We start from the raw sequence: 27,196 nt of genomic DNA, 5'->3' as shown, positions 1-27,196 counted from the left end.
GCCACACTCCATGAAAACCGAAAAATGCTGAATAAGAATGTAAGGTACGGGTATGGTATGGGGATTAGGAACAACCCAAATTGCGGTCTCCACTAAAGGGGAGTAACTCCGAATTTCTCTGCCGAAACATGAAAACACTGCGTATGCTTTACCGGAACGTGCCAAAACGATATTTTCACATTCGGCGTTGTTTCGTTCCATCGTTGTGGCGGGGGCAACGACAGAACGCCAAGACGACTTTTTTTAGGGCGATGTTTATAACTGTTGTTCTTTCATTCTGTCACGTTGCATTCTTCGTTATATCGTTTTGGCTGGGGCACCAGAAAGAGGGAACGTAACAACGCCAAAAGAGGAAAACTTCGTTCTGTCATTCTGGCGCCGAGACAACGCCAAAAAAGGAAAACGTTGTTCTTTCGTTATGGCGGGGGAGCCAGAACGACACTAGCAGAAATCAGCCACTATACTATACACATATGCAGACATTGAGACAAATTAGTCTTTGCTGTGCGTTATTCAGTGTTATTGCATGTCATATTCTTAAAATCTACCTGGTCAAATCTCGAGTGTCCAAGAACAAATGGGGGATATTCCATCTTGAGCAATGTCTACTATGTGTTGACAGTGACTTACTTGTCCAGCCTTGCACTGTAAATTTGACAATGAAACGTGACTTGATTGTTTACTTTTTTTGCAATCCAAGGTAGACAACTCTGGTTGGTAAAGTAATTTTTATGTAAAAAAGAAAATTACGGACACCGTTTATAAAAATGACAGTTTCATTCCAGAAAGCAGTTGAAGCTGCATTTAAAGTATTTTCTCGGAGAAATGCAGCCACTGTTACAAATGACAGTCTAGGGGAATTAAGAATTAATCTTAACAAAGTCACTAAATCAGATCTTCGACTTGATCCACTGGTGCTAGAGGATAGAATTCCAACTGAACAAGAGGCACCAGTTACCTATATCAGAATTTTGGAACACAAGGTTCCTGATTTTGATTTTTGTGTCTTTTTATATATATATATAATCATGGATAATCTCTTGTTTGATAATCTCTTGTTTTTTGCGCACATGGAGGTAGCAGCTACTTCTATTATAATGATACTTAAATGGAAAAAGTTCATACAATATATAAACGAATTGAACCTCAACCGGATCTTGCGAGCATATTTCACGATCCAATTGACGAAAATATGTGGTACTATCTAAATAATTATGAACAACTTGTTGCAATGATGCTGAGGCGGTATGTAAAAGATTGTATCATATCAAGAAATACTTTATATTTCCGGATAAATACATTCTTTACCAGCTTTCATCCAATAATAAATTGCCGATAAAATGCTCTTCTCAACGTGTTTCGTTTATTTCAACACTCGCCGATTACACAAGGAATTTTATGCATAAAATCGTGTATCTATACCAATACTCGTGTTTGAGGTGTTGTTTAAATGTATTTTCTTCACTTAACCAGTGACATATACCTACCAGGACATGACGTTCGTTATGTAGAAAATAATGGAAACTAAACAAGGCGACTGTTTGAATACTGAACCCGTCTTGCAAATATCAATCTAATGATTTGTACCTCACTTGTGAGTTCACTAAACCATATCTTGTGAGTCAATTAGGGGGATTTCCATTGCCTTTATATCCGCTTTTTGTCTTTTATCGTACCAAATGTGAAGTTACTGTGTCCACAACAATTATATGGCGCATCTAAAGTTGTTTTCTGGTACTATAAGTACTGTATAAGTGATGTTAATCATTTAGCTGCACAAAGAATGACTGGTTATTGCCTAAACCCATCCCTACCTGGAAACGAAAATATTTACATGAAGCTGGTAATTTATTATGGAAAGAGAAATCATATCTTGATATGATATAATAACTACTAGTAACATGTCTCCTCTGCATTTGCAACCATTGTTCTTTTGTATTTTAGCTCGACGATTCAATGAATGCGTGTCACTTCATGTCTTCAGTACTGCTGAAGGTAATTCGTTGAAACGATCGAAGGGCAGTGTCATACCATCAAGACACATAACTTTGTCAGGCATATTTACTGAATTAGCCCCCTTTTTGCAGTTATAAAATATTTATCCGAGGTTTGCTTGCAGGTTCATATATTAAATATTACTGCAGGCATTTGCTTAAAAATTCCCATATGTCTTCAGGGTCAGTGGAAATTTTCATACCATCACGGTCCATAACCCTGTTAAGCAATTTTACCGAAATATATCCTCTTGTTTGACAAAAAAAATATTGGCTCAAGGTTTGATGCAAGTGTCCAGTACTATTACAGGCTGAATTCCAAATAAATATAGAACTTTCGAAAGCAAAGAAATCAAACAAAATGGCTTATATTATACTATAGTGCGTTTTTATTGCCTAGATGGGGCGGAGCTTCATGCCAGTCTGTTGCATTATTGTGCAGGCTATGTAATATGTGCGGTAACTTTTGGAGGTTCGGATCGTAAAATCATAAACTAACAGTGGCCGTTACTGCATGATGCTCTTGCATTGTAAAATATATTCTGTGATTATGAACTACATGAAAAAAACGGTAGGAAAATACCACTGGATTAAGTCTTTCTTAGAGATGGTTTACGGAATATAACGAACATTTTGCAAACATATTTCACCGTTATTTGTATAGTTTAGAGGTTAAGCCTGCGCCGCCTGGAAGGCAATTGAAACGCACTTTAGCAAACGCTGACAGCTCTTATTTATTATCATTTTTATAATAAAATTGTATAAATACAGTGTACAAGTGCATTCATTTTTTCTGTGAATTGCCATCTATTTCAAATAACATGGAATTCTGAATTCTTCCATTTTGCCTGAAAATAAACAAAAAAAAAATGCTTTAAATCATAAATATCTTCTCCCAAGAAACATACAGAATCTTTGAAAATACTCCAAAAACATGGTACAGATAGATCGCGTAAACTCGCAAGTGAGGTTCAGAATCAACAGCAAGAAACATACAATAGGCCTATTTTACACCCTGGCTTTAAATCTTGTTTTGATGTTCAAAATCGTTCATTCATGTAACAATTAACCATAATACCTTTTGTTATTAATTAATTGCAAACTCAAAACTCCATGTTCAACCAATCTTAACTTGATAAAACCCAATTTTCTTTCGTGTGTAGTGCTGATCTCGTTCTGCGGCGAGTTTCATGAATTTTATTGTCTTAATGCTATAAATGATACTGTTGCGTATCATAAGTCAACAATAAAGTTTGTTGGCTACAATATGCATACAATATGCATACAGATTGACTTACTTATCATTCAACAGTATCCTCATGAACACGAATTTTTAACTCAACTGTCTCTATGCAAAATGGCTGACACTGAAATCCGCTCCAAGATCCGGTTGGGGTTCAGTTTGTTTATATACTGTGATACATATAGCTGCAGCTGCACTGACTTCTTGGGAGCTTGAACACTGCACAAGTGTAAATTTTCCCAATCTTTGTTAAGGAAGAGAAAGTGTCCACTTCTTAGCCGAGTAGTAAAGCTAGTATTGCACTCACCTGTTCATCTGTTTCTGCATTGGCATATCTGTTCTGATATATGGTTTAGTTTTGTATGTAAGCTGGTATCGCAGTAACTGCTAGTGATGATAGATTGATACATGCTCACCATCGAGTGAAAATTATTAAAGTTTATATTTCAGTTACTGTGGTCAACTTAGTTTATCATTCTGTATTTTGGGTATTATTATGTATTTCAAGAACATTGTCATTCAGAATTCTTGATTTTTGTCAGAATTTGTTACTTTTACAGGGTTGCCACTTACCTTGAAAAGTCAGGGAAAAATGATTTTTTCAAGGTCAGTGAATTGTCACGGAAATCTTGATAATGGTCAGTGAAAAATAGAATTTTAAAATAGGTAGGGAAACGTCAGAGGAAAATGTAATTCTGGGCTGGTGTTTAAAATGTTCAGTGGCTATGGCAGTCTTCAAGTAGTATTTATTAATTTGGTGTAATTCTGTAAAAAGATAATTTAAATCATCATACACAGTGTTTGAATCAATTTCGTTTTTATGTTAACTTTGGAATTTGATATTTGATAATAAAGGTTTGTTATATCTGATACAAAATAAATATAAAGGGGTGGATCAGATGGCTGTAGGGGAGGAGGAGGCTGAAAAAATATGGTGGTATCGGTCAGTAAAAAGTATGGTTTAGTCATGGAAAAGTCAGGGAAAGGTCAAAGATTTTGTTTGTTTTGGGTTTTACGCCGTTTTTCAACAGTATTTCAGTCATGTAACGGCGGGCAGTTAACCTAACCAGTTTTCCTGGATTCTGTACCAATCGAACTCGCGACCTCGCGATCTGTAGACCGACGCTCTACCTACTGAGCTAACCGGTAGGGTTGAAAGGTCAAAGAATTTCGTTTTCTCAACTAAGTGGCAACCCTGTTTTAGATACAGAAGAATATTTTCAGAACTGAGATATTTATCTGGTGTAGACAGAATTCGATCCTGTTTCTCAAACTCCACTGTATCAAACATATTACACTGTATTAGCTATATGTTTAAAGTTACTTGATTGTAACTTTCACCATAGATGCATGACTTAAGCAGACTTACAATCACAGTTCATTGACAGATGATCTGTTTTTACACCACTGAATGAAATCTTGTTAAACCTAAATATAACCTATCATTACAGTGTACTTTTTGCCTCTGTTACAGTTGATGACCATTGCAGTATTTGTGTTGAAGCAGGGGAAAAGATTACCTCTTCATGATCATCCTGGAATGTTTGGTCTCCTGAAAGTTGTCCATGGCAGTGTAGCAATAAAAACCTACACTCCTCTCGATCCTAACCAGTACCCGGTACCTGCTTCACTTAGCGAGAGACTAGCAAACAGATACGGCAGGAATATTCCAGTGTATCCGTCTCGTTATGAAGGAAACAAAGTTTTCTCCGAAACAGATGAATGCTGTGTTATATCACCAAACAGTAAAAATATACATGAAATACATTCTGAGTCTGGAACTGCGGCTTTTCTAGACATCTTATCGCCACCATATAATCACAAGTCGGCGGAGGATTATAGACCGTGTTCATATTATAAAGAAATTGATGTAGATTCTCAGGATTCAAACATACGTTACCTTGTGAAAATCACTGATCCGCCCGACTATTGGTGTAATGAAGCAAAGTATTGTGGACCAGAACTACCTGTACCATCTTGATTATTGTCTTACATATGTCTAGGAATCATAATAGTAAATAACAAACCAATGGTGGACAGAAAATAATCCTTACAAGTTCCTAGTTAAAATGGCATTTTCTTGATTTTAGGTCAGTGTTGATGTTTTGTACTTCACTGTGGATTTTGAAAGAGAATTTCTACATTTCATCGATTATATTTGAAGAAATTCCATTGTACATTCATGGCAGAAAACAATTCTTGTTACAAGATACATGATAATCTCTACTTATACCTTTGTAATTTTTGTTGTTTAAATGTCATTTATGAACGTAAATAATAAGTATTTCTTACCGGTATTTAAAATGGACCTTGTTATATATATATATAGAGGATTTTATACGAGTGTCTTTTCATATTGAACTCATTAACTGAGTTGAATAAAATAATAAAATGCGAGGCTCTACCGAGCATTTTATCAATTTTGTTCAACAAGTTTAATAAATTCTATATAATATTCTTTTTATTACATGTTAGGTTTTCCTTTTGAAACATTGAAAATTCTTTTTTTTTACTGTATAAACAAGTCAATTTGACCAACGTCTCCTATACTATAAACGACGTCGACGTCAAAGCTTTATTACACTAATGTATTATCATTTTTAAATAATGGTTTTATTACACTCCTGCGCCGTCAAACATGTGATAAATATATATATATTATATGACTACTCTAAAAAGTTTGTATTATTCATGTAGAGCAGAGAGCTAATATATTTTCCTCTGAACCTCTGAAAGTGCTTTCTCTTAAAGTAGAATAGACTGAGCATTTCTTCCAAGACTTGCGTCCCATTTTTGTACTTCTCAAGGCTAATCTGTCTTCTTCCAATATATAATGCAAGAAATTTGTGATGAGTTGTGTCAGGCTCAAATCTAGGAATGCATTTTCTAATTCTTGACAAAATGATGCTTTTTGCAAAACTTCTACTTTCTACAGTATGTTATTTACATGTTAAATTTGGTAGTAATGTTATATAAGATTTTCAGTTTAAACCCAAATTTAATCAGATGTACAAAATTGTTAAGTAGTTGCTTGGTCTCTAGTTAGCTAGCTATGTATGTTTCACATGTTCCGTAATTTATAGCCGTGCCATGGGAAAACCAACATAGTGGGTTTGCGACCAGCATTGATCCAGACCAGCCTGCGCATCCACGCAGTCTGGTCAGGATCCATGCTGTTTGCTAACAGTTTCGCTAATAGCAACAGGCTTTGAAAGCGAACAGCATGGATCCTGACCAGACTGCGTGGATGCGCAGGCTGGTCTGGATCCATGCTGGTCACAAAGCCACTATGTTGGTTTTCTCATGGCGCGGCTCATATTATGTTATCCAGTTAGTTAACATTCGCCATTTTGAAATGAGAAAAAAATGGACTGAAGAGTTGAGAAATCTCTTCTTTATTCTGGTTTTTGATTACTTTCTTTTACCATAAAAGTTCATAAGTGCCTCATCCATCATTCTGTCCCCATTTTGTTCAAACTACTGGTATTTCATCATTCTCATCCATCAGATGTTCGTCAAAATCCCGAGACGAACCTCTGATTTATTTCTGTCGTTTATTTGGTGAGCATGCGCACTCGTAATTACTACCGGGAGAAGTTTCAGCCAATCAATGTTCGCCACTATTTGGCACGCCGAATTGAAATTTCAAACTATATGTAAGCAAGGTAGTTGCTAACGATGGATAAAGACGATATTCCATGATTGCGATTAATAAAGATTTATTTCTGTTATTTGATGTTAAGAAATTTACCTGAAGAAATAATAATATTCCTCGTAAGTCGGCATCGATATGAAAGGACGCGGTCACGCTTTTCACGGACGATTTTGATTGGTTCGCTACATTTTGTCGCGAAACGACGCTGATTGGCTGAAACGTTTTACCTGTAATGTAAGCAAACCACAAATATCGGCGAAATGTGCCAGAGGTTCATCCGGGGAACCACGGTAGACCTCTGGTATGCGAGAATGGTATTTCATGTATTGATAGGTTTTCTAATGACTTTGAAAGTTGGCATCAAGATTCAATTTAGCTAGACAATGTGGCATTCGTCAACCCGACCAAGCTCAAAGGTCAGGGCCACACTGAGGTTAAACATTTCAGGTGCATGTATAGATAATATTCACCTTAATAAGACCATAAATTATGCTGTATGTAAGACTCCAGAAAAAGATGTGTTTTTGGCTTTTTATTTCTTTCAAATAAATATTGACTGCTGAAATACGAAATTTGGACTCCCATTGTTAACAAATCTGGGATCAATTGTCCCTTCTTTAATTTTCTATACGAATACAGTATAAACACTTTATACAATCAAAAGGCAGGGGGACAGCACTGGTGTGGTTATGGATATATATTCTGGATAAAGTACATAGGAAGATGACAGTTTTTCAAAAAATAAAAAAACAGGGTGCTATTCATTATATCGGGCATTATCATGATTAACTCCAGGTTTTTGCATTAGACTTCAGTGGGTTTATTCAGGCCTGGATAACAGTATATATGAGGTGCTCGAACAGTGAGTGAAATTTAGACTGGTAGCATCCACAAATGCTAAATACATCCCATTATAATGTTCTTTTTAACCCTTAGCCTGCTAAACTGGTCCATTATTCAATTAGGCAGTACCATTTATTACTCGAAGGGGTGTTAAATTCACTGAAAATTTACTAATTGAATAGCAAACAGTGCAGACCATGATCAGCCTGCACAGATGTGAATGCTGATCTTGGTCTGCATTGGTTGCAAAGGCAGAACCTCTTGCCGCCAGCAGGCTAAAGGCTATAATATACCACAGATATGACTATAAACTTCTTATCTTAGCTGATGCAAATTAAAGAACTACCTGTATATATTTATCGGCACAGACAAAATATGGAGCCATATTTGCACATTGTGCCAGGATCTTGATTTCTGTCTTTTTGTGAAATACACGCAGTATTTATACAGAATATTTATAGGTATGTAAAACCATGTTCTGTGACTTTTATCTATAGTTAGTTCTGATATTCTGGTGATTAATATATCTTTTTTAATTTGTTTTTAATGCTTTTTAGTTTTGTTATAAATGGATATTGATATAATTATGTACATGAAAATAAATCTATTGTTTCCATTTTGTGTATATTCATTTCCATGTAGCCCATCAGGTAAGAGTAGGACACATGTTCTGACTGAACAGGACTGGTGGTGTCCGCTTGGCAGCCATATGATAATTTGACCAATAGCCATCACATGTCACAAGTGTATGGTCAAGATGAAAATGCCCATGAAAATGAGAAAGGTTTCCATCAACAACAGGACAGACATGCATTAAACTAATAATAATATAATGCACTCAGTCAATAATTATTGACAACCTCATTGTTTTAGGTCATTATGTTAAAGGTCAAGGTCCTTTGCTTAAAACTAATCAGACAGTACAGTATCCAAAGAATGCACAAACCAACTTACATGGAATTTCTTGGACAAGTGTCTGTTATACATAAAGGAGCGTTACTGATATAGGTTCAGTAAGTGAAGTTGGTATTCCTAAATTTGAAAGTTATTACTGTAATAGCACATATTTTTGCTGAGTCAAAATTTCGCAAATTTGAATTTTGAGTATGTTCGCGATGTAAATGTAAAACACATAATCGCCCTGCACAATGGCCACAGGGTTATCGCCAGGCCCTTTCTGCTGGGCAATCCTCCTGCTAAAATACCTTTGCATAAGGCTATAGAATTTGTTGTTTTTTAGCTCACCTGAGCACAAAATGCTCAAAGGTGAAATTTTGTGATGGCCCTGTGTCCATCGTCGGTCGTCGTCCATCGTCAGTCGTCAACAATTTGACTATTAACACTCTAGAGGTCACAATTTTGGCCCAATCTTAATTAAACTTGGTCAGAATGTTACCCTCAATAAATTCTTGGACGATTTCAATATTGGGTCATCTGGGGTTAAAAACTAGGTCACCAGGTCAGATCAACAGAAAAGCTTGTTAACACTCTAGAGGTTACAATTTTGGCATAATCTTAATGAAACTTGGTCAGAATGTTACCCTCAATAAAAACTTGGAAGAGTTTGGTATTGGGTCATCTGGGGTCAAAAACTAGGTCACCGGGTCAAATCTAAAGGAAAGCTTGTTAACACTGTAGAGGCCACATTTATGACTGTATCTTCATGAAATTTGATCAGAATGTTAATCTTGATGATCTCAAGGTTCAGTTTCAATCTGGGTCATGAAGGGGTCAAAAACTAGGTCACATCAAAGGAAAAGCTTGTGAACACTCTAGAGGCTGCATTTATGACTGTATCTTTATGAAACTTAGTCAGAATGTTAATCTTGATGATCATTAGGTTAAGTTTGAATCTGGGTCATGTTGGGTCAAAAACTAGGTCACTGGGTCAAATCAAAGGAAAAGCTAGTTAACACTCTAGAGGCCACATTTATGACCATATCTTAATAAAATTTGGTCAGAATGTTAATCTTGATGATTCCTAGGTCAGGTGAGCGATACAGAGCCTTTACGGCCCTCTTGTTATATACAAATCTTTCCACCTGTAAACATAACCAGCTGATAAATAACTAGAGCTGCTTTTGAGAAATGCACATGTCTCCAACTGCCTAATCATCTGAATAGTAGTATATGAGTCAATCATACACCAGGACCTCAAATGCCTAATCATTTAACATGATTAGGTCTTGGGGGCATAAATGACTCATAAACTAGTAATGATTAGTAGTATACGAGTCATCTATGCCCAAAGACCTGAGCGATTCTTGGTAATTCAAGGGCCTTAATTCCGAAGTGCCTTAGCCGATTTAGCTGGTTATCGAACTTGGACGAGGACTTATTGGCAAACACATTTTGTTAAAGTTTGGTGAAGATCGGATGAGAAATGTTTGAGCAGATTTGTGACAGACGGACACACACGCTGAGACGGACAGGACCTGGTGTTAATATGTCTCCTATCACAGTGGTGTGGGAGACAAAATAAATACTCATTTTGATCATGCCCGGATGCAAAAATATGCTGAGATTTAATAGATGGATAGTGTTATGATCAGCTCACTTTACCGCCAGTTGCCTAGCCTGTTGAAGGCTATTCCATGAATATAATTTTCAGTCTCTAGTACTCTCTAGCCTTCAATCAAACCTACTTGAAAGCAAGAGGTCATCCGACCATAAAATATAATCCTATTCAATTTGTCCGATGTATTTCAAAGTGTTTCCTAGCAACATTTTTAAGGCTTCTGTGACCTTGACCTTTGATATATATATATATATATATAAGCATAAATCCATTTGAATATTTTGACAACTATATGTGGAAGCACAGTTCAGTAAATGTTAAATTATTTTCAGCCTGGAAAATACTGATGTATTGACAGAAGCTTTCTCCACTTACTGATCCCAAACAATATTCTCTGTTGAGGTCTCTGTGCTCATCACTTTGGAAGTAGCAATCCCTAAACAAGAGGATCATCTCCCTATCAACAAGTAGTTTGAAGCATGTGTATAGAGGGAGGGGCATTCTTACATCCCCCAACTGAATTTTGTTGAAAAATGAATGTTCTTGTTCTGGATTAGGCCTTTAATCCTTGTCAAGTTACATTGTTGACCAGAAAGCAGCTGCTGCTAGCATTAGGAAACTGGTGTTAACACGGTCTATAAAGATTTGTTTATTTTGGGTTTAGTGCAGTTTTTCAACAGTGTTCAATTATGGCAGGCATTTAACCTTAACAGTGTTCCTGGATTCTATGCCGGTACTAACCTGTTCTAAGCAAATATCTGCCACATAAATCAGAGGTGGGGGACGAGAGATTGCAGACAGTGTCTTTATCAAGTGACAGGACAATATACACCTCATCTAGGGATCAAACTAACAATTCTGCTATCTGCACTCTCCCTACTAGGCTAAGTGGGCAGACAGGTCTATGAAGGACACAGAAATAAATTAATTAAGAAAGCAAAACGTCAATTTTCTTTTACATTTTTAATGTAACTATCGAAAGTAACAAACAGTGATGAAAAGAAAGAATTAGCTGGATTTTAATGATAGAATTTGCATAAATGATTTCAAACTTAAACCAATATACTGATACAAGTCCAATGAGTGTATCCATTGGAAAATATTCATCAAAATTGACTTTAGAATTCGACAACATTTAATAAACATTGCCTTTTTTAGCTCCAGAGGATGATAAGTTTGTTCCATTAAAGAAATTTAAGGTGACTACATTTCACCACGATGTTACCTACTGGAAAAAAAAGGTGACATACAATTCACAACTTTGTCTACTTCTTATGACAGAAGTGATACCAATCACACAAACCATGTTAAAAGAGTGCTCCTCTTCTTTTTACAATTACTAAAATGTATAAATTCACATCTATTTACATGTAAAATTGACACATACATGTACAAAAGTGATGTAAAATACCAAACTTACTACCAAACTGTTTTGAATTAATACCACATTTAGCAAATACTTAATAAGTAGTTCGACTGAATACTAATCAATGGAAATTAATTTATCCAATATATTAACATAGCAATATTCAAGAATGAGCCAACTGCAAAATCTGCGTCATTCACATGCCTGAAACAATTTCTCCAACTAAAAGTCTTGATATCTTCACATGTTTAGATGCTTAAAGTTTGTAAAACTTTCTGGATATTGAAGCTGCAAGTGGTCTGTTACCAATTAATCTTTTTACGAAACACTTATGCAATGAAAAATAACAGATATATATGCATATGTATGAAATTAAAAAATTACTTTACATGATTTGCTTAAACATGACACAATTTTATCGTACCAAACATTCGGAATCACTTTCTATTATACAAACATTACTTTTCACTTTTGATAAACATGCGCAATTTCTTCGAGACTGACATGCATAATTTATTAAATCTTTTGGTAAGATTATAGGCGATACATTGTTATCTTGCTAAAACAAAGCTCAAGTCAATCATATTACAGTATGTTGCCTGAAGAAAAAATGTACCAATGGTACAAATACAGCACTGTAGTTTGGGTTTAATGCCATTTTTCAACAGGATTTCAGTTTAATATTAACTGTATCCTGTACCAGTACTAACCTGTTCTCTGCAAGTAACTGCCATCTGCTCCACATATATCAGAGGTGGATGATGAATGATTTCAGACACAATGTCCTCTATCAAATAATCACAAAGTAGGCCTACATTATTCTTTGTCGAAGGCGCATAGAGTCATGAAAACATACCTGAATTTCCATTCACAAATCTTATTAGAAAGCTTCAAATTTTTCCAAATGAAAACTGATTATGAAAATTACACTGTCATTATGGAAACAATTGTGATCTAGATGAAGCACATTAAAAACCTCCATTGATAAAGGATAAAAAGCCTGAACACATTTAATATGTAAAACAATAATTGTCCCAACTGTTAAAACACATTATTAACATGCATCAGAAAATTTCATGATTTTTACATACAAAACCATATGTTCATAATTAATAAAAAAAAAAGTTGCTTCAATATTGCATACAAGACATTGAAGCACTAGCAGGCTAAGTAATTCTTTCTACATATTTTCTAATAATGCCAATTTGAAAGTAAGAAACAACTATTAACTATAGTTTAACATCTAAGAGACTTTTTCCTCAAAATAAAATGATTGGAGATTGCTTTTGACATAAAGCATGTCTCCCCTTACTGTTTCATTTGAATGGCAGGGTGAACGGACATGCAATATCTAGGCATAGCACAAAAGGTGTGTGTTGGGAGAAAGACAAACACATGTTAAGCAATACACTGTTTGTCATAAAAGTTTGTTTGGGGGAAAATAGAAACGAATTTGGTACAAAGTGAACAGAATACTGTATGCTACCATAACTGATCGGCAGAAGCTAAAAAGAGGGCTATCGTAGCCCTATATTATATAGTTCATCTGAGTACCTTGATCTTACCTCAAGGTCAAGTTCACAAAGACCAAACTTCATTACAACACACACATACTTTCACATTCAAAGATTGGTATGTGCAGTTATACACGAGTTACACTGCATATAAATGTTACATAGAAATAATTACTTAATCAAAAGCATGTAATTCAGCAATCAATGGTCTGGCTTTACCAGTACCCTGACTTTACATTGGTTTAATAAGTATAAACAATTTTTTTTGTATTATGGTAAGGACTCAGGATTCAGAAATGGTGCTGGTGACTGTAAACACTATAAAATGGCATTTTTGATAATTCATGGGTACACTACTCCAAACACCTGATTTAATAATCCCACTTGAAAGGTATACTGGTATACATTTTCTGTAAAGATATGATTAGGATAGGTTAAAAAAATAGGACTGGTGTATAATGACTATGTTAGACAGTAAACATATTGAAATATACCATTTTTATTTCAGGCCCATATGCCTCGAAAAAAATACTCAGTCAAAATTATGTAAAACAGTGCAACTGGGCTTAGTACTGATCAATCCTACTTACTTTCATTTAAATAAAATCATTAATACAGAAGTAACACATAAAGCTTTATTCAAAGACAGACTTTTAAGGGCCATTACTCTGTTTGTTTGTTTGTTTTTGTTTTGGGTTTAACGCCGTTTTTCAACAGTATTTCAGTCATGTAACGGCGGGCGGTTAACCTAACCAGTGTTCCTGGATTCTGTACCACTACAAACCTGTTCTCCGCAAGTAACTGCAAAATTCCCCACATAAATCAGAGGTGGAGGACTAATGATTTCAGACACAATGTCGTTTATCAAATAGTCACGGAGAACATACGCCCCGCCCGAGGATCGAACTCACGACCCCGCCATCCATAGACCAACGCTTTTACCTACTGAGCTAAGTGGGCGGGCGCCATAACTCTGTTACAAATCATTAGATGATAAGTGAAAGCAGCCTTGGTATTAAACCTTTCAAAAAAGGTTGACTGAGATCCAACCAGTAGTTTCAGAGAAGTTGTCCAAACAAACTTTTGTGACAAATGAACAGGTAGACAGATGGATGGACAGACAGACAGCACAAAACTAACATATCCCCTATACATGGAGAAACAAACTTGACTTGAACATATAAACTTTAAAGCAACAATTTACTGTACATGTAAAATATATTTATACCTAAAGGGATTGACTAGAATATTCGTTAACTGTATCTAGCAGGTTAACAAATTGCTACTGTCCCCTACCAAAATGATGACACCATGTAAGCGAACTAACATAAATTTGAGGAAAAACCACATCAACGATCGATCATTTACACAAACTGAAATAAGCTTAAAATGTGGTATCTTTCCCTTCTGGATTTACAATATATACATAATCTTCAGGTCACAACAGCAATGAGGTTCAACAAAGTGATCATTAGGTCAAACAAGTTTCACACAATATCCAACAGTTAGGAACTCATCAAACAAATTTAGCATGAGATCCAACAGGCTGAGATCTAAACATGATCAAACAAATTCAGCATGAAATCAAATAAGGCTGAAATCAAAACAAGTTAAGCATGAGATCCAACTGTTAGACAACTGATCAAACAAATTTAGCATGAGATCCAACAGGCTGAGATTCAAACAAGTTAAGCACGAGATCCAACAGTACTAGGCAACTGATCAAACTAATTTAGTAAGAAATCAAATAAGGCTGAGATCCAAACAAATTTAGCATGAGATCCAAACAAATTTAGCATGAGATCCAACAAATTTAGCATGCTATCTAACACATGTATCAAACAAAATAAGCACAGGATCAAATAATTCATGTATGCAAACAAATGTAGCACGAGATCTCACAAAGTTGGCATAAGAACAGGACCTCATTACTATATATTTCCAAATGGCCTGTGTTGAAACCACTAATACTGATGTACTAACAACTACATGTACTTGCCTTAACTGTATCCCAAAGTCATGCAAATAAAATATATTTAACACAACAAAAAGTAAGATGAGGAAAAATAAAATAAATAAAAGTTTGAACCAACTGGCCATCAATATGTACAAAATAAATTCTAAATAAAGAAAAACAAAAATGAACTTAAAAAGAACTTAACCGTAACAGATCTACATTCATGGACATAACTGAGATTAAATAAATCATACATTTTCTTATACAATGTTCACTAAAATTGAAACTAAAATTAACAAAAAATCTACATATAAATACAATTGAGTTAATATACATAAAACACTATTGTATCAGTTTTTTTACATCGTATTTTTTTTTACAACTGTACAAAATCTTTCACTACTTGTATGGCCAGATGAGAATACCTGACAGGAAGGAAGTGTTTGTACTATAACAAGGCTCTGCCAATTTGCTGCTGAACATTTCCTTCAGAGACAGAATTCTAATCCAACCAGTGACGATTCTTTTTCTCGAATACTGTATTTTACAAATAACAGAAAAACTAATATTAAACAAATGACTTTCTTTTAAGCACTATTTTCTTATAATTGAGCAAAAACTTGGCATTCATTCATAAAAGTAGTTCTTACAGTAACAGTAACCCTACACCCTGAGTGCCAGCATTGGTGAAAACACCGGAAGCCTCAATGCGGTACAAATGAAACCTTGATCTTATACCGCACTATTATGTAACTACTTGTGCTATTACACAATGTTATAATGTTCCAATATACCTTTCCCAGAGATTATGCTCGACATTATTGAAATCTTCATAATACAAATGGGACAGCAGTAATATGCAATTTACACTGGAATAACCTGGCATCTTTTCCTTACTTTTTTTCGCAAAGCTTTAAGAAAACATTCTCTTGATACACAAGACTATTTACATTATACTAATTTATGGTACAGCACAATGTTCCTAAGAAGTATATACTGCTGACTAGAGATAACAAACTTGTTTAAATGACAATTGTAATTGCTGAACTACTTAGTACCAAAAAAAAAAAAAAAAAATGACTATAATTATGAAAGATAACAAGTAATACTGACTAGTATAAAGTAAGAATGAATAACATAATATCAATGAAATGTAAAAAACATTGTTTATCTAAATATAAGCTGCATATGCTCCCCTGTGATGGCCTACGGGAGAAAACTGGGTATGTAAACAATACAGGCTTCATCCACTCACAACAGGCAATCATGCAGTAAAGGCCTGAGCATTCGTTAGTGAAGATTGGAAACTGTTTTCAATCTCAAGGTCACTGTGACCTTAACCTCTGAGGTACTGACCTTAAATCTCTATACTGCATGTAATCACCTGATGAAGTTAACAAGAATACCAGACAGTCACAAAATATGCCCATCATCAACTTGGCCTGATTCAAGAGCTATAATCCTAGAGTGCCTGGGGCGATTTGGGTGGTTATTAAACTTGGCCAAGACATGCCCTCAAACATTGTCAGCAAGTTTGGTGAAGACTGGATGAAAACTGTTCGACTTAGAGAGCGGACAAGGCTAAATTCGCAGTTTTTCAAGTAATTCAAGGGCCATAATCAAAGAGTGCCTGGGGCGATTTGGGTGGTTATTGAACTTGGCCTAGATATTATGTCCACAAACATTGTCAGCAAGTTTGGAGAATACTGCATGAAAACTGTTTGACTCAGAGAGCGGATTAGACTAAATTCTGTTCGACTCAAAGAGCTAACAAGGCTAAATTTGCAGTTTTTTTCCGAGTAATTCAAGGGCCATAATCTAGGAGTGCCGTGGGCGATTTGGGTGGTTATCTAACTTGGCCGAGATATTATACCCACAAACATTGTCAGCGAGTTTGGTGAAGATCGGATGGAAACTGTTTGACTTGGAGAGCGGACATGTTTTTGAACGCCGACCGACCACCCAACAGTTGTTCACATAATATGCCATGCTCTTTCAGAGATGGGCAAATAAAAAGCAGCAGGCACAAATGTTCTTTGAACATTATGTGAAAACTGCTCAGTCTCCAGGTCAGTGTTCGTTTGTTCGTTTTGGGTTTAACGCCCTTTTTCAACAGTATTTCAGTCATGTAACGGCGGGCAGTTAACCTAACCAGTGTTCCTGGATTCTATACCAGTACAAACCTGTTCTCCGCAAGTAACTGCCAACTTCCCCACATGATCAGAGGTAGAGGACTAATGATTTCAGACACAATGTCGTTTATCAAATAGTCACGGAGAACATACGCCCCGCCCGAGGATCGAACTCGCAACCCCGACATCCGTAGACCAACGCTCTTACCTACTGAGCTAAGCGGGCGGGCTCTCCAGGTCAGTGGCTGTGCCTTTTGACACATATAATAACATGGGTCATCTACACAGGCAATCATCCTGTGTTCTAAACCTTCTTAAATTACTGAGCAGAAACTTGTTTTCAATGTCAAGGTCATTATTGCCAGACCTTGATCTTTGGCCTTCTGAGACCCGAAACAAAAGGGTCATCTATGCACACACAGCAATCATCCTATGAAGTTTGATGACTGTAGGCCAAAGTGTTCTTTAATTTTTGAGCACAAACTATTTTCAGTCTCTCAAGGTCATTGAGGCTTTGACCTTCAGAATAGGGGTCATCTGCTGACCATATACAATCATGCTTTGTAGTTTTAATACTGCATGACCAAGCTTTCTTTAATGGATTGTAAACAATGGTCTACCGAATGACAGAGAGAGCAAAACAATATAACCTCTCTTCACAGAAGAGGAGGTATGTTAAACTGAAAGATGGGAAGCTAATAATACTGACTAGTACAAATACACAATACAACAACAATAACTCTCTTATATACTATGGCTAATCTGATTAAATGGAATGACTAGAAATTTAGAAAGAACTAAAGTTTGGAATGTACACAAATAAAAACTCTGCAAATTAAACGTCAAACAGTCCCTTCATAGTAAAAAAATAGCACTTTTTGTTTTAAATCAACCGTGGTAGAAATACTGTATAATTGAAATACTTAGCATTACAGACAGTGGTTAATAACCTACTGATGTTCCTGAATGAAGATGCGCCTTCACTTCTCAATTACTACAATATGCAAGAAATTATAAAATGATTTCTATTGCATATTGTTGCAGACAATAATCTGATAACACAGTATTGGACAGAATTTGTCTAAATAATCAGTTTATATATCTGATGATCATACAGAATTTTATCATTTTCAAAACCACAGTTTCTGAGCAGTCCACTGACTACACAATGTATATTGTAATGTATCTTGTAATTTGAACCTTAAAGACACAATGCAAAGGTTGGTTCCTTCATGTCCTGTGTGTTAGTGTCTCCTGCTACGAGTGATTTATTATCCTCTCTTCTACAACATAGTTCTGCCTCTCTATACTGATAGCACTATTTGAAATATTCCCATCTCAGGGTTTCATCTCTTTATTTTGTGTCTTTTCACCTGTTGCGCTGGCATGTTCTTTGAGAACTCTAGTCCTAGATTGTGACCTGAAATGTATCGTAAGGGACACTAAGAAAGGGACATCCATTTCCACATCAACAACCTATTCAGTTAAACTGTTACATGTTAATATACAACACTATACTATTTCACCACCACAGGGTTTCATCCTTGTATTTTGTGTCACCAGGCATATTTTAAAGAATTCCAAGTCCTACATTACAACCTGGAATGTACAATTTGATGCAACAGGCAAATGAAAGCTATAGAAGGGCACGCTATTGAAACATGTATACTACAGCAATCTTTTCTTAAACTCATTCTGTTCTACGAAATACAACCAAAAAAGTTTTGCACTTTCAGAGGGAGTATATCTTGTGTAATTTAATGACTTCAAAACCAAAGCAACTTTGCCAGGGGTAAATCTTGAAATTCTAAACAGAAAGTAACTGAACTTTGTAAATGTACACATACAAAATCATGATCATTCCATGTAAATCCCCTATAGTCTCACCTAGTTACAAAGTCCTCCTAAAAGACTCAGTAAAATGCTACTAGTATAATCTAAGTTAAATTGATTATGTTTCTTTAAAAATTCTAACAATGTTTAGAAGTTGAATTTTGAAATAATATCAACAAAGCGAGAAATCTAAGGAAAGTTCTACCAAAGTGACCACTACTGCATGTTCAACTGTATGCAATAAACTTGCCAGAAACTTTGTGTTTGAGGGACACAACAAGAGCTGTCTCCATAGGATGACATATGCCCCCGATGGCACTTTGAATGAGTAGTTATGGCCGATGTTAGAGTTTAGGACCTTTGACCTACGGAGCTGGGTTTTGCGCGCGACACGTCGTCTTACTGTGCCACACATTCGTGCGTAGTTATTTTAAAATCCATGCATGAATGACAAAGATATGGACCGGTCACGCCCATCAATGCACTATCATGAAAAATGACCTTTAACGTCTAAGTGTGACCTTGACCTTTGAGCTACGGACCTGGGTCTTGCGCGCGACATGTCGTCTTACTGTGGTACACATTCATGCCAAGTTATTTGAAAATCCATCCATGGTTGACAAAGATATGGACCGGACACGCCCATCAATGCACTATCCTTTAATGTCTAAGTGTGACCTTGACCTTTGAGCTACGGACCTGGGTCTTGCGCGCGACACGTCGTCTTACTGTGGTACACATTCATGCCAAGTTATTTGAAAATCCATCCATCCATGACAAAGATATGGACCGGACACGCCCATCAATGCACTATCCTTTAATGTCTAAGTGTGACCTTGACCTTTGAGCTACGGACCTGGGTCTTGCGCGCGACACGTCGTCTTACTGTGGTACACATTCATGTCAAGTTATTTGAAAATCCATCCATCGATGACAAAGATATGGACCGGACACGCCCATCAATGCACTATCCTTTAATGTCTAAGTGTGACCTTGACCTTTGAGCTACAGACCTGGGTCTTGCGCGCGACACGTCGTCTTACTGTGGTACACATTCATGCCAAGTTATTTGAAAATCCATCCATCGATGACAAAGATATGGACCGGACACGAAAATTGCGGACAGACTGACAGACCGACAGACTGACAGACGGACAGACGGTTCAAAAACTATATGCCTCCCTTCGGGGGCATAAAAACAGTTCATGGTCTATAATAATATATTAATATCTTACCTTGAAGATCCAAGTGTTTAATGTATTTCTCTAAAGATGCTGGATAAACAGTAATCTTCACACCACCCTGACATGATAATTCACTCTGAATGCCGAACTCTGATAGAAGTATCCGTTTTATAATCGAGGGTGAAGCCATAGCTGGACCAACATACGGTAACTGAAATTACAAGAGAATTGTTATAATATTACACCCCATATAATGAAGCTGAACTGAGGAGAGTTATTGCAAGTATTTATGTGTCCATACTTCCTGTCACTGGTCCAGGTCAAACAAGTGACACAAACTTTTATGCCCTTATACATATTTTTTACTAAACCAAGGACCATAACTCTGGTCTGACCAACAGAAATCTCAAACAATATCCCAGGTGCACAACTTTACATGCTGAATAAAATTGTGCAACGAAAACTTATATGCCCTTTTATGCTTATTTTGAAAGAGTCAAGAACCATAATTCTGGTCTGGCTTTGTGAAATCTAACATTAAACTAGAAAATGCTTTTGTAAAAAAGCACATGTCTCCCCCAATGCAAAGTCCTATCGGCACAAAGTCAATAGGGATCAGGAGCGAAAGTCAGAGACACTGATGGCTGGCTGCAATAGGGATCATCTACTTGGCATGTCCAGTCATCCCGCTAAATTTCAACACAAGAGCACCGCCTTGCGGGTGCTGACGCTCATCTGATTTTTTTTGTATAATAGAAATATTGTCCTACCCATGATTTTCTAAGTCTAAAAAGGGCCATCATTCTTGCAAAAAGCAGGATAGAGTTATGTTTCTTGATGTACAGTGTCCACTTATGATGGTGAAAAACTGTTGCAAGTTTTAAAGCAATAGCTTTGATAGTTTATGAGAAAAGTATACTAAAACATAATACTCAACCAAGAAAATTATTTTCTAAGTCCAAAAGGGGCAATAATTATTGCAAAAAGCAGGATGGAGTTATGTTGCTTGCTGTACAGGGTCAGCTTATGATGGTGAACAAGTGTTGCAAGTTTCAAAGCAATAGCTTTGATAGTTTAAGAGAAAAAGTTCACCTAAACATAAAACTTAACCAAGAAATCTGATATTTTCTAAGTCCAAAAGGGGCCATAAATCTTGCAAAAAGCAGGATGGAGTTATGTTTCTTGATGTACAGGGTCAGCTTATGATGGTGAACAAGTGTTGCAAGTTTTAAAGCAAAAGCTTTGATAGTTTAGGATAAAAGCTGACCTAAACATAAAACTTAACCAAGAAAACTGATTTTCTAAGTCCAAAAGGGGCAATAATTCTTGCAAAAAGCAAGATGGAGTTATGTTTCTTGATGTACATGGTCTGCTTATGATGGTAAACAAGTATTCCAAGTTTCAAAGCAATAGCTCTGATAGTTTAGGAGAAAAGTTGACCTAAACATAAAACTTAACCAAGAAATCTGATATTTTCTAAGTACAAAAGGGGCCATAAATCTTGCAAAAAGCAAGGTGGAGTTATGTTTCTTGCTATACAGGGTCAGCTTATGATGGTGAACAAGTATTCCAAGTTTCAAAGCAATAGCTTTGATAGTTTAGGAGAAAAGCTGACCTAAACATAAAACTTAACCAGGCAACGCCGACGCCGACGCCGACAACCGCTCAAGTGATGACAATAACTCATCATTTTTTTTCAAAAAATCAGATGAGCTAACTAGTGGCCTAGTGGTTCTCAAGTCACTGTTCAGGCTCCTGTGACCTTGACCTTTGATCAAGTGACCTCAAAATAAATAGGAGTCATCTACTCTGCATGTCCAATCATCCTATTAAGTTTCAACATTGTAGGTCAAGTGGTTCTCAAGTTATTTCCAAAAAATGATTTTACATGGACAGGCCACTGTGACCTTGACCTTTATTAGACTGACCCCAAAATCAATAGGGGTCATCTACTCTGCATGTTCAATCATCCTATGAAGTTTCAACATTCTGGGTCAAGTGGTTCTCAAGTTATTGATCGGAACTGGTTATCAATGTTCAGGCCCCTGTGACCTTGACCTTTAACGGAGTGACCCCAAAAACAATAAGGGTCATTTACTCTGCATGAACAATCATGCTATGAAGTTTCAACATTCTGGGTCGAGAGGTTCTCAAGTTATTGATTGGAAATGGTTTTCCATGTTCAGGCCCCTGTGCCCTTGACCTTTAATACAGTGACCCTAAAATCGTTAGGGTTCATCTACTCTGCATGACCAATTATCCTACTAAGTTTCATTATTCTGGGTCAAGTGGTTCTCAAGTTACTGATCAGAAATGGTTTCAATGTTCGGGCCCCTGTGACCTTGACCTTTAATGGAGTGACCCCAAATCGATAGGGGTCTACTTTGCATGTACAATCATCCTATGAAGTTTCAACATTCTGGGTCAAGTGGTTCTCTAATTATTGATCAGAAATGGTTTTCAAAGTTCAGGTCCCTGTGACCTTGACCTTTGACGGAGTGACCCCAAAAACAATAGGGGTCGTCTACTCTTTATGACCAATCATCCTATCAAGTTTCAACATTCTGGGTCAGGTGGTTCTCCAGTTATTGATTGGAAATGGTTTTCAATGTTCAGGCCCCTGTGACCTTGATCTTTAACGGAATGACCCCAAAATCAATAGGGGTCATCTACTCTTCATGACCAATCATCCTATGAAGTTTCAACATTCTGGGTCAAGTTGTTCTCTAGTTATTGATCGGAAATGGTTTTCAATGTTCAGGCCCCTGTGACCTTGACCTTTGACGGAGTGACCCCAAAATCGATAGGGGTCATCTACTCTTCATGACCAATCATCCTATGAAGTTTCAACATTCTGGGTCCAGTGGTTCTCTAGTTATTGATAGGAAATAGTTTTCAATGTTCAGGCCCCTGTGACCTTGACCTTTGACGGAGTGACCCCAAAATCAATAGGGGTCATCTACTCTTCATGACCAATCATCCTATGAAGTTTCAACATTCTGGGTCAAGTGGTTCTCTAGTTATTGATCGGAAATGGTTTTCAATGTTCAGGCCCCTGTGACCTTGACCTTTGACGGAGTGACCCCAAAAACAATAGGGGTCGTCTACTCCAGCAGCCCTACAACCCTATGAAGTTTGAAGGTTCTAGGTCAAATGGTTCTCCAGTTATTGCTCGGAAATGAAGTGTGACGTACGGACGGACGGACGGACGGACAGGGCAAAAACAATATGTCTCCTGGGGGAGACATAATTCCAGGTGCACAACTTCACCTGTTAGGTAACATTCCTGTAATTAAGAAATAATAAGTTCCAAAGTGTGGTTTATTGTAGAATAATCCGTGTTTTAAGTTCTTATGCATAAGAATATATCACGAAGGCCATAGGCCTGAATGATATATTCTGTCGCATAAGAACGAAAAACATGGGTAATTCTACAATAAATCACATTTTGGAACTTGTTATTTCGATTCTAACACGACATGCTAGAAACATTAGTGTTAGAAAAAAATGGTAACTATTTTTATGTGTGTTCGAGTTAACGTCTTTTTCAACAATTTTTCAGTCATATAAACGACGGTGTCTACTTGTAGCAGTGAGCACAATGCCCAACTATATAGTGCTGCCTCACTGGAATATCACGCTGCAGACACGTGGCATGATACCCCACCAAGTCACATTATACCTACACTGGGGCTGACAAGTCCTAGCACTATCCTCTTAATGCTGAGCACCAAGCGAGGAAGCTACTAGTACCATTTTTTACGTCTTAGGTATGACACAGCCGGCGATCGAACCCAAGACCTCCCGCACTCGAAGCGGACGCTCTACCACTAGGCTACTGTCATGTTTATACTCTGAACTACACTTCGTGCTACGCACCTGGGTTTGCCTGTTGAAATTTCCTCCCACAAGAAGTAAAAGTTGCAAACTCATTTATAAAACTTTTCACACAATGTAAACGGAATAGCCAAAACACGATGCGCGCGCAGCACAGTTCAAGGGTGGTTTATTGCAGAATAACACGAGATAGATTTTGTTCTACATATATATAAGTTATTCGCCTGTCGTGCTAGACTGTTTCATAATCCTAGGTCAGACACTTTTAGACAGAAAATGGAACACAAACTTTTAAACTCTTTTTATATGTATTTTGTTATTAACTAAAGGGCTATTACTCTGGTCTGACTGTGTGAAATCCACTTTAAAACACCAGGTGCACAATGTCACATGCTTAACGACAATTGTGCGAGGTTTGATGACTCTGGGTCAGATATTTTTGAAATATGCACAACAAATTCTGACTGACAGACATGTTTTTGACTATGTAAAACGGGCCTTTCACACTGGCTATGTGAAAATCTAATTAAGATACCAGATGCAGAGTTTCACATGCTGAATGGCAATCCTGTGAGGTTTGACCACTCTTGAGTCAATACTTTACACAAACTTGCTTAGATAAACAGACGGATAAGGGCAACTTCTTGTGCCCCACCAAACAATTTTCGGGGCATAAAAATGCTCAAGACATTCAACAGAACAACAGTTCATTATTTCACTCTCTCAGCCAGTTTATAAAATGAAGGGAATAATTAATAATAAGGGTAACAAGCGCTCATAGAACACAAAATGCCCCCCTTGATGCATTCATAAATTGCACAAGGAACAGAAATGCACTAAAGTTCTACTGTTCTTGGTCAAAGTGACTTTGACCTTTGACCTATTGACCTCAAAATCAATAGGGACCAGCTGCTGGTCATGATAAATCTCCCTATTAAGTTTCGTGATTCTAGGCCAAAGCATTCTCAAGTTATTGTCCAGACACACTTCAACTGTTCCAGGTCGCCGTGACCTTGACCTTTGACCTACTGACCTCAAAATCAATATGGGTCATCTGCTAGTCATGACCAACTTCCATATCAATTTTCCTGATCCCAGGTCAAAGCATTCTCAAGTTATCATTCGGAAACCGTTAAACTGTTCCTGGTCACTGTGACCTTGACCTTTGACCTACTGACTCAAAATCAATAGGGGTCATCTGCTGGTCATGACCAACCTCCCTATCAACTTTCATGATCACTGACCCAAAAGTTCTTGAGCTATCACATCTGGAAACTGTTAACTGTTCTGGGTCACTGTGACCTTGACCTTTAACCTACTGACCTCAAAATCATTAGGGGTCATCTGCTGGTCATAATCAACCTCCCTATCAACATTGATGATCCTAGGCCAAAGCATTCTTGAGTAATCATCCAGAAATCGTTAAACTGTTCCTGGTCACTGTGACCTTGACCTTTGACCTACTGACCCCAAAAACAATAGGGGCAATCTGCTGGTCATGACCAACTTCCCTATCAACTTTCATGACCCTAGGCCCAAGCATTCTTGAGTTATCATCTGGAAACCGTTCAACTGTTCTGGGTCACTCTCGAGCTCATTGTGACCTTGACGTTTACAATACTAACCAGAGGCAATCTTCCTGTAAAGTTTGAAAATTGCTGTACCTAGCATTTTCTAGTAACTGGCTGGAAATCAAATGGTCTACCAAACTAACCAGCAGACTGACCAACATTAAGTAAAAACAATATACCCACTTTTCTTCCAGAGGGCATAATAACTGTGATTTGACTCGGACATCTTCTATCATGGGAAAAAGTGCTACTACATTATACATTAAATATAATCATCAGGACCAAAGGTGTGGCTCCAGAGTTTGAGCTATCAGTATTCAAGCTATTAGAGGCAGCAGAATATATATTATAAACAGTCTTTGTCAAGACTGGAATATGGGTTATAGCAAGAGGGGTGTTAAGAGATTTGTCAATGAGATATGTATACAACACTTACCACTACTGGATTTCCAAGTGTAGGTAGTTTATTTATTGCCAAGTCTAGGAACAATTCCTCGCTAGTTAAGGTGGCGTTTTTTGCTACTTGATCACAGAACTGATCATATAGGTCATTCAAATACTGCTCAACCATCAGTTTAATTTCACTGCGAGTGTTCAAAGAATGTATCCAAATGCATCTGGGCTTCTTGTAACTCTGCTCCGGAAATAAATGTGCAGATATGTTCTGTTTCATGTCCAAGAATAATCTTTTACCGTATTCATTTTTAGTTTCGACAAGAGCATTAAGTAAGCTCCGCTTCAAAGTATCCCGAATATCAAACTTTCTGTTATCTGTTATATAAAGCTCATAAATCTGAATGGGAATGTCTATCATCTTAGCATTTAAACAACTCTCAATCAAATCTGAAGCTATCCTCCGTAGACCTGTAAATTAATAACACAATTACCGTTTTATCAAAACTAATGCTAACAACAAATGATAAAATTAATATATTATCTACAAATATCAAGGAGCATGTTTTTAGTATATACTGTAAAATCATTTAAATTGGTGGGCAAGAAATTTCGTGGTTTTGGTTAGAACGGCAATTTCGAGGGGATATGAGTTCTTGGATTTCAACTTTGAACATAAAATGAATGGGAATTTTACTTGTCCGTTTGGATTAAATTTCGTGGATTGACTCAACCACGAAATCCACTAAAATTTGTCCCCCACTAATATTAATGATTTCACAGTAAAGGATATTTATGTGATTCAGCTAGGAAAAAATTCTTTCACTGAGTAAAAACCAGAGGCACAGTGGTATTAACAAGTGAAAGATATTTTGATCAAAATTTAACCCATTTTGTAGTTCCACTCCAGCGAAAATATCAAATTGCAATATCCTAGATACATTTGTAATATTTCAATAATCCACTGCAAAACATGTAGTAAAACATTATGCTCCTCCATCTCAGCCGATGAATAACAACTAAGTACTGAACAATGACTGCAGTCACTTCCTCGGATAAATTATCCTAGGGATAGACAATATAGCACCCCTACATTAAGATCCATTTTACACCTAGAGTTATACAGCCATCCTCTTAGCTTCATGTAAAGCTGCAC

General features: G+C 36.8%; 3 protein-coding genes across 3 annotated transcripts in view; 1 reads left to right on the top strand and 2 right to left on the bottom strand.

Moving 5' to 3' along the window:
- LOC123546597 (sideroflexin-5-like) overlaps positions 1–703 on the bottom strand; it is a 44,257-nt gene extending 43,554 nt beyond the window's left edge. Inside the window, exon 1 of the mRNA XM_045333013.2 lies at positions 549–703. Coding sequence (XP_045188948.1) covers positions 549–593 — 45 coding nt within the window. The 5' untranslated portion in view covers positions 594–703. The remainder of the gene's footprint in view (positions 1–548) is intronic.
- A 38-nt stretch (positions 704–741) lies between these two features.
- LOC123546598 (2-aminoethanethiol dioxygenase-like) lies at positions 742–6,256 on the top strand. Its single transcript, XM_045333014.2, has 2 exons — positions 742–983; positions 4,712–6,256. The coding sequence occupies exons 1-2, from the start codon at positions 768–770 to the stop codon at positions 5,216–5,218; spliced, it is 723 nt and encodes a 240-aa protein (XP_045188949.1). The 5' UTR covers positions 742–767; the 3' UTR covers positions 5,219–6,256.
- Positions 6,257–12,187: 5,931 nt separating this feature from the next.
- LOC123547778 (reticulocyte-binding protein 2-like) overlaps positions 12,188–27,196 on the bottom strand; it is a 62,595-nt gene continuing 47,586 nt past the window's right edge. Inside the window, exons 15-17 of the mRNA XM_053550911.1 lie at positions 26,084–26,511; positions 20,291–20,450; positions 12,188–18,642 (exon numbers count right to left, since the gene is read on the bottom strand). Of these exons, the coding sequence (XP_053406886.1) occupies positions 18,569–18,642; positions 20,291–20,450; positions 26,084–26,511 (662 nt within the window). The 3' untranslated portion in view covers positions 12,188–18,568. The remainder of the gene's footprint in view (positions 18,643–20,290; positions 20,451–26,083; positions 26,512–27,196) is intronic.

Source organism: Mercenaria mercenaria, chromosome 9 (genome assembly GCF_021730395.1).
Source record: "Mercenaria mercenaria strain notata chromosome 9, MADL_Memer_1, whole genome shotgun sequence".
NCBI classification, from domain to species: Eukaryota; Metazoa; Mollusca; class Bivalvia; order Venerida; family Veneridae; genus Mercenaria; species Mercenaria mercenaria.
The sequence above is the reverse complement of the archived record's forward strand: the minus strand, read 5'-3'. Positions and strand labels throughout refer to the sequence as shown.

Excerpts from the sequence above, each read along its gene's own strand:
- LOC123546598 (XM_045333014.2), top strand. The coding sequence starts at position 768 with ATGACAGTTTCATTCCAGAAAGCAGTTGAAGCTGCATTTAAAGTATTT. Across the intron at positions 984-4,711 it reads TCAGAATTTTGGAACACAAG|TTGATGACCATTGCAGTATT; the intron begins GTTCCTGATTTT and ends CCTCTGTTACAG.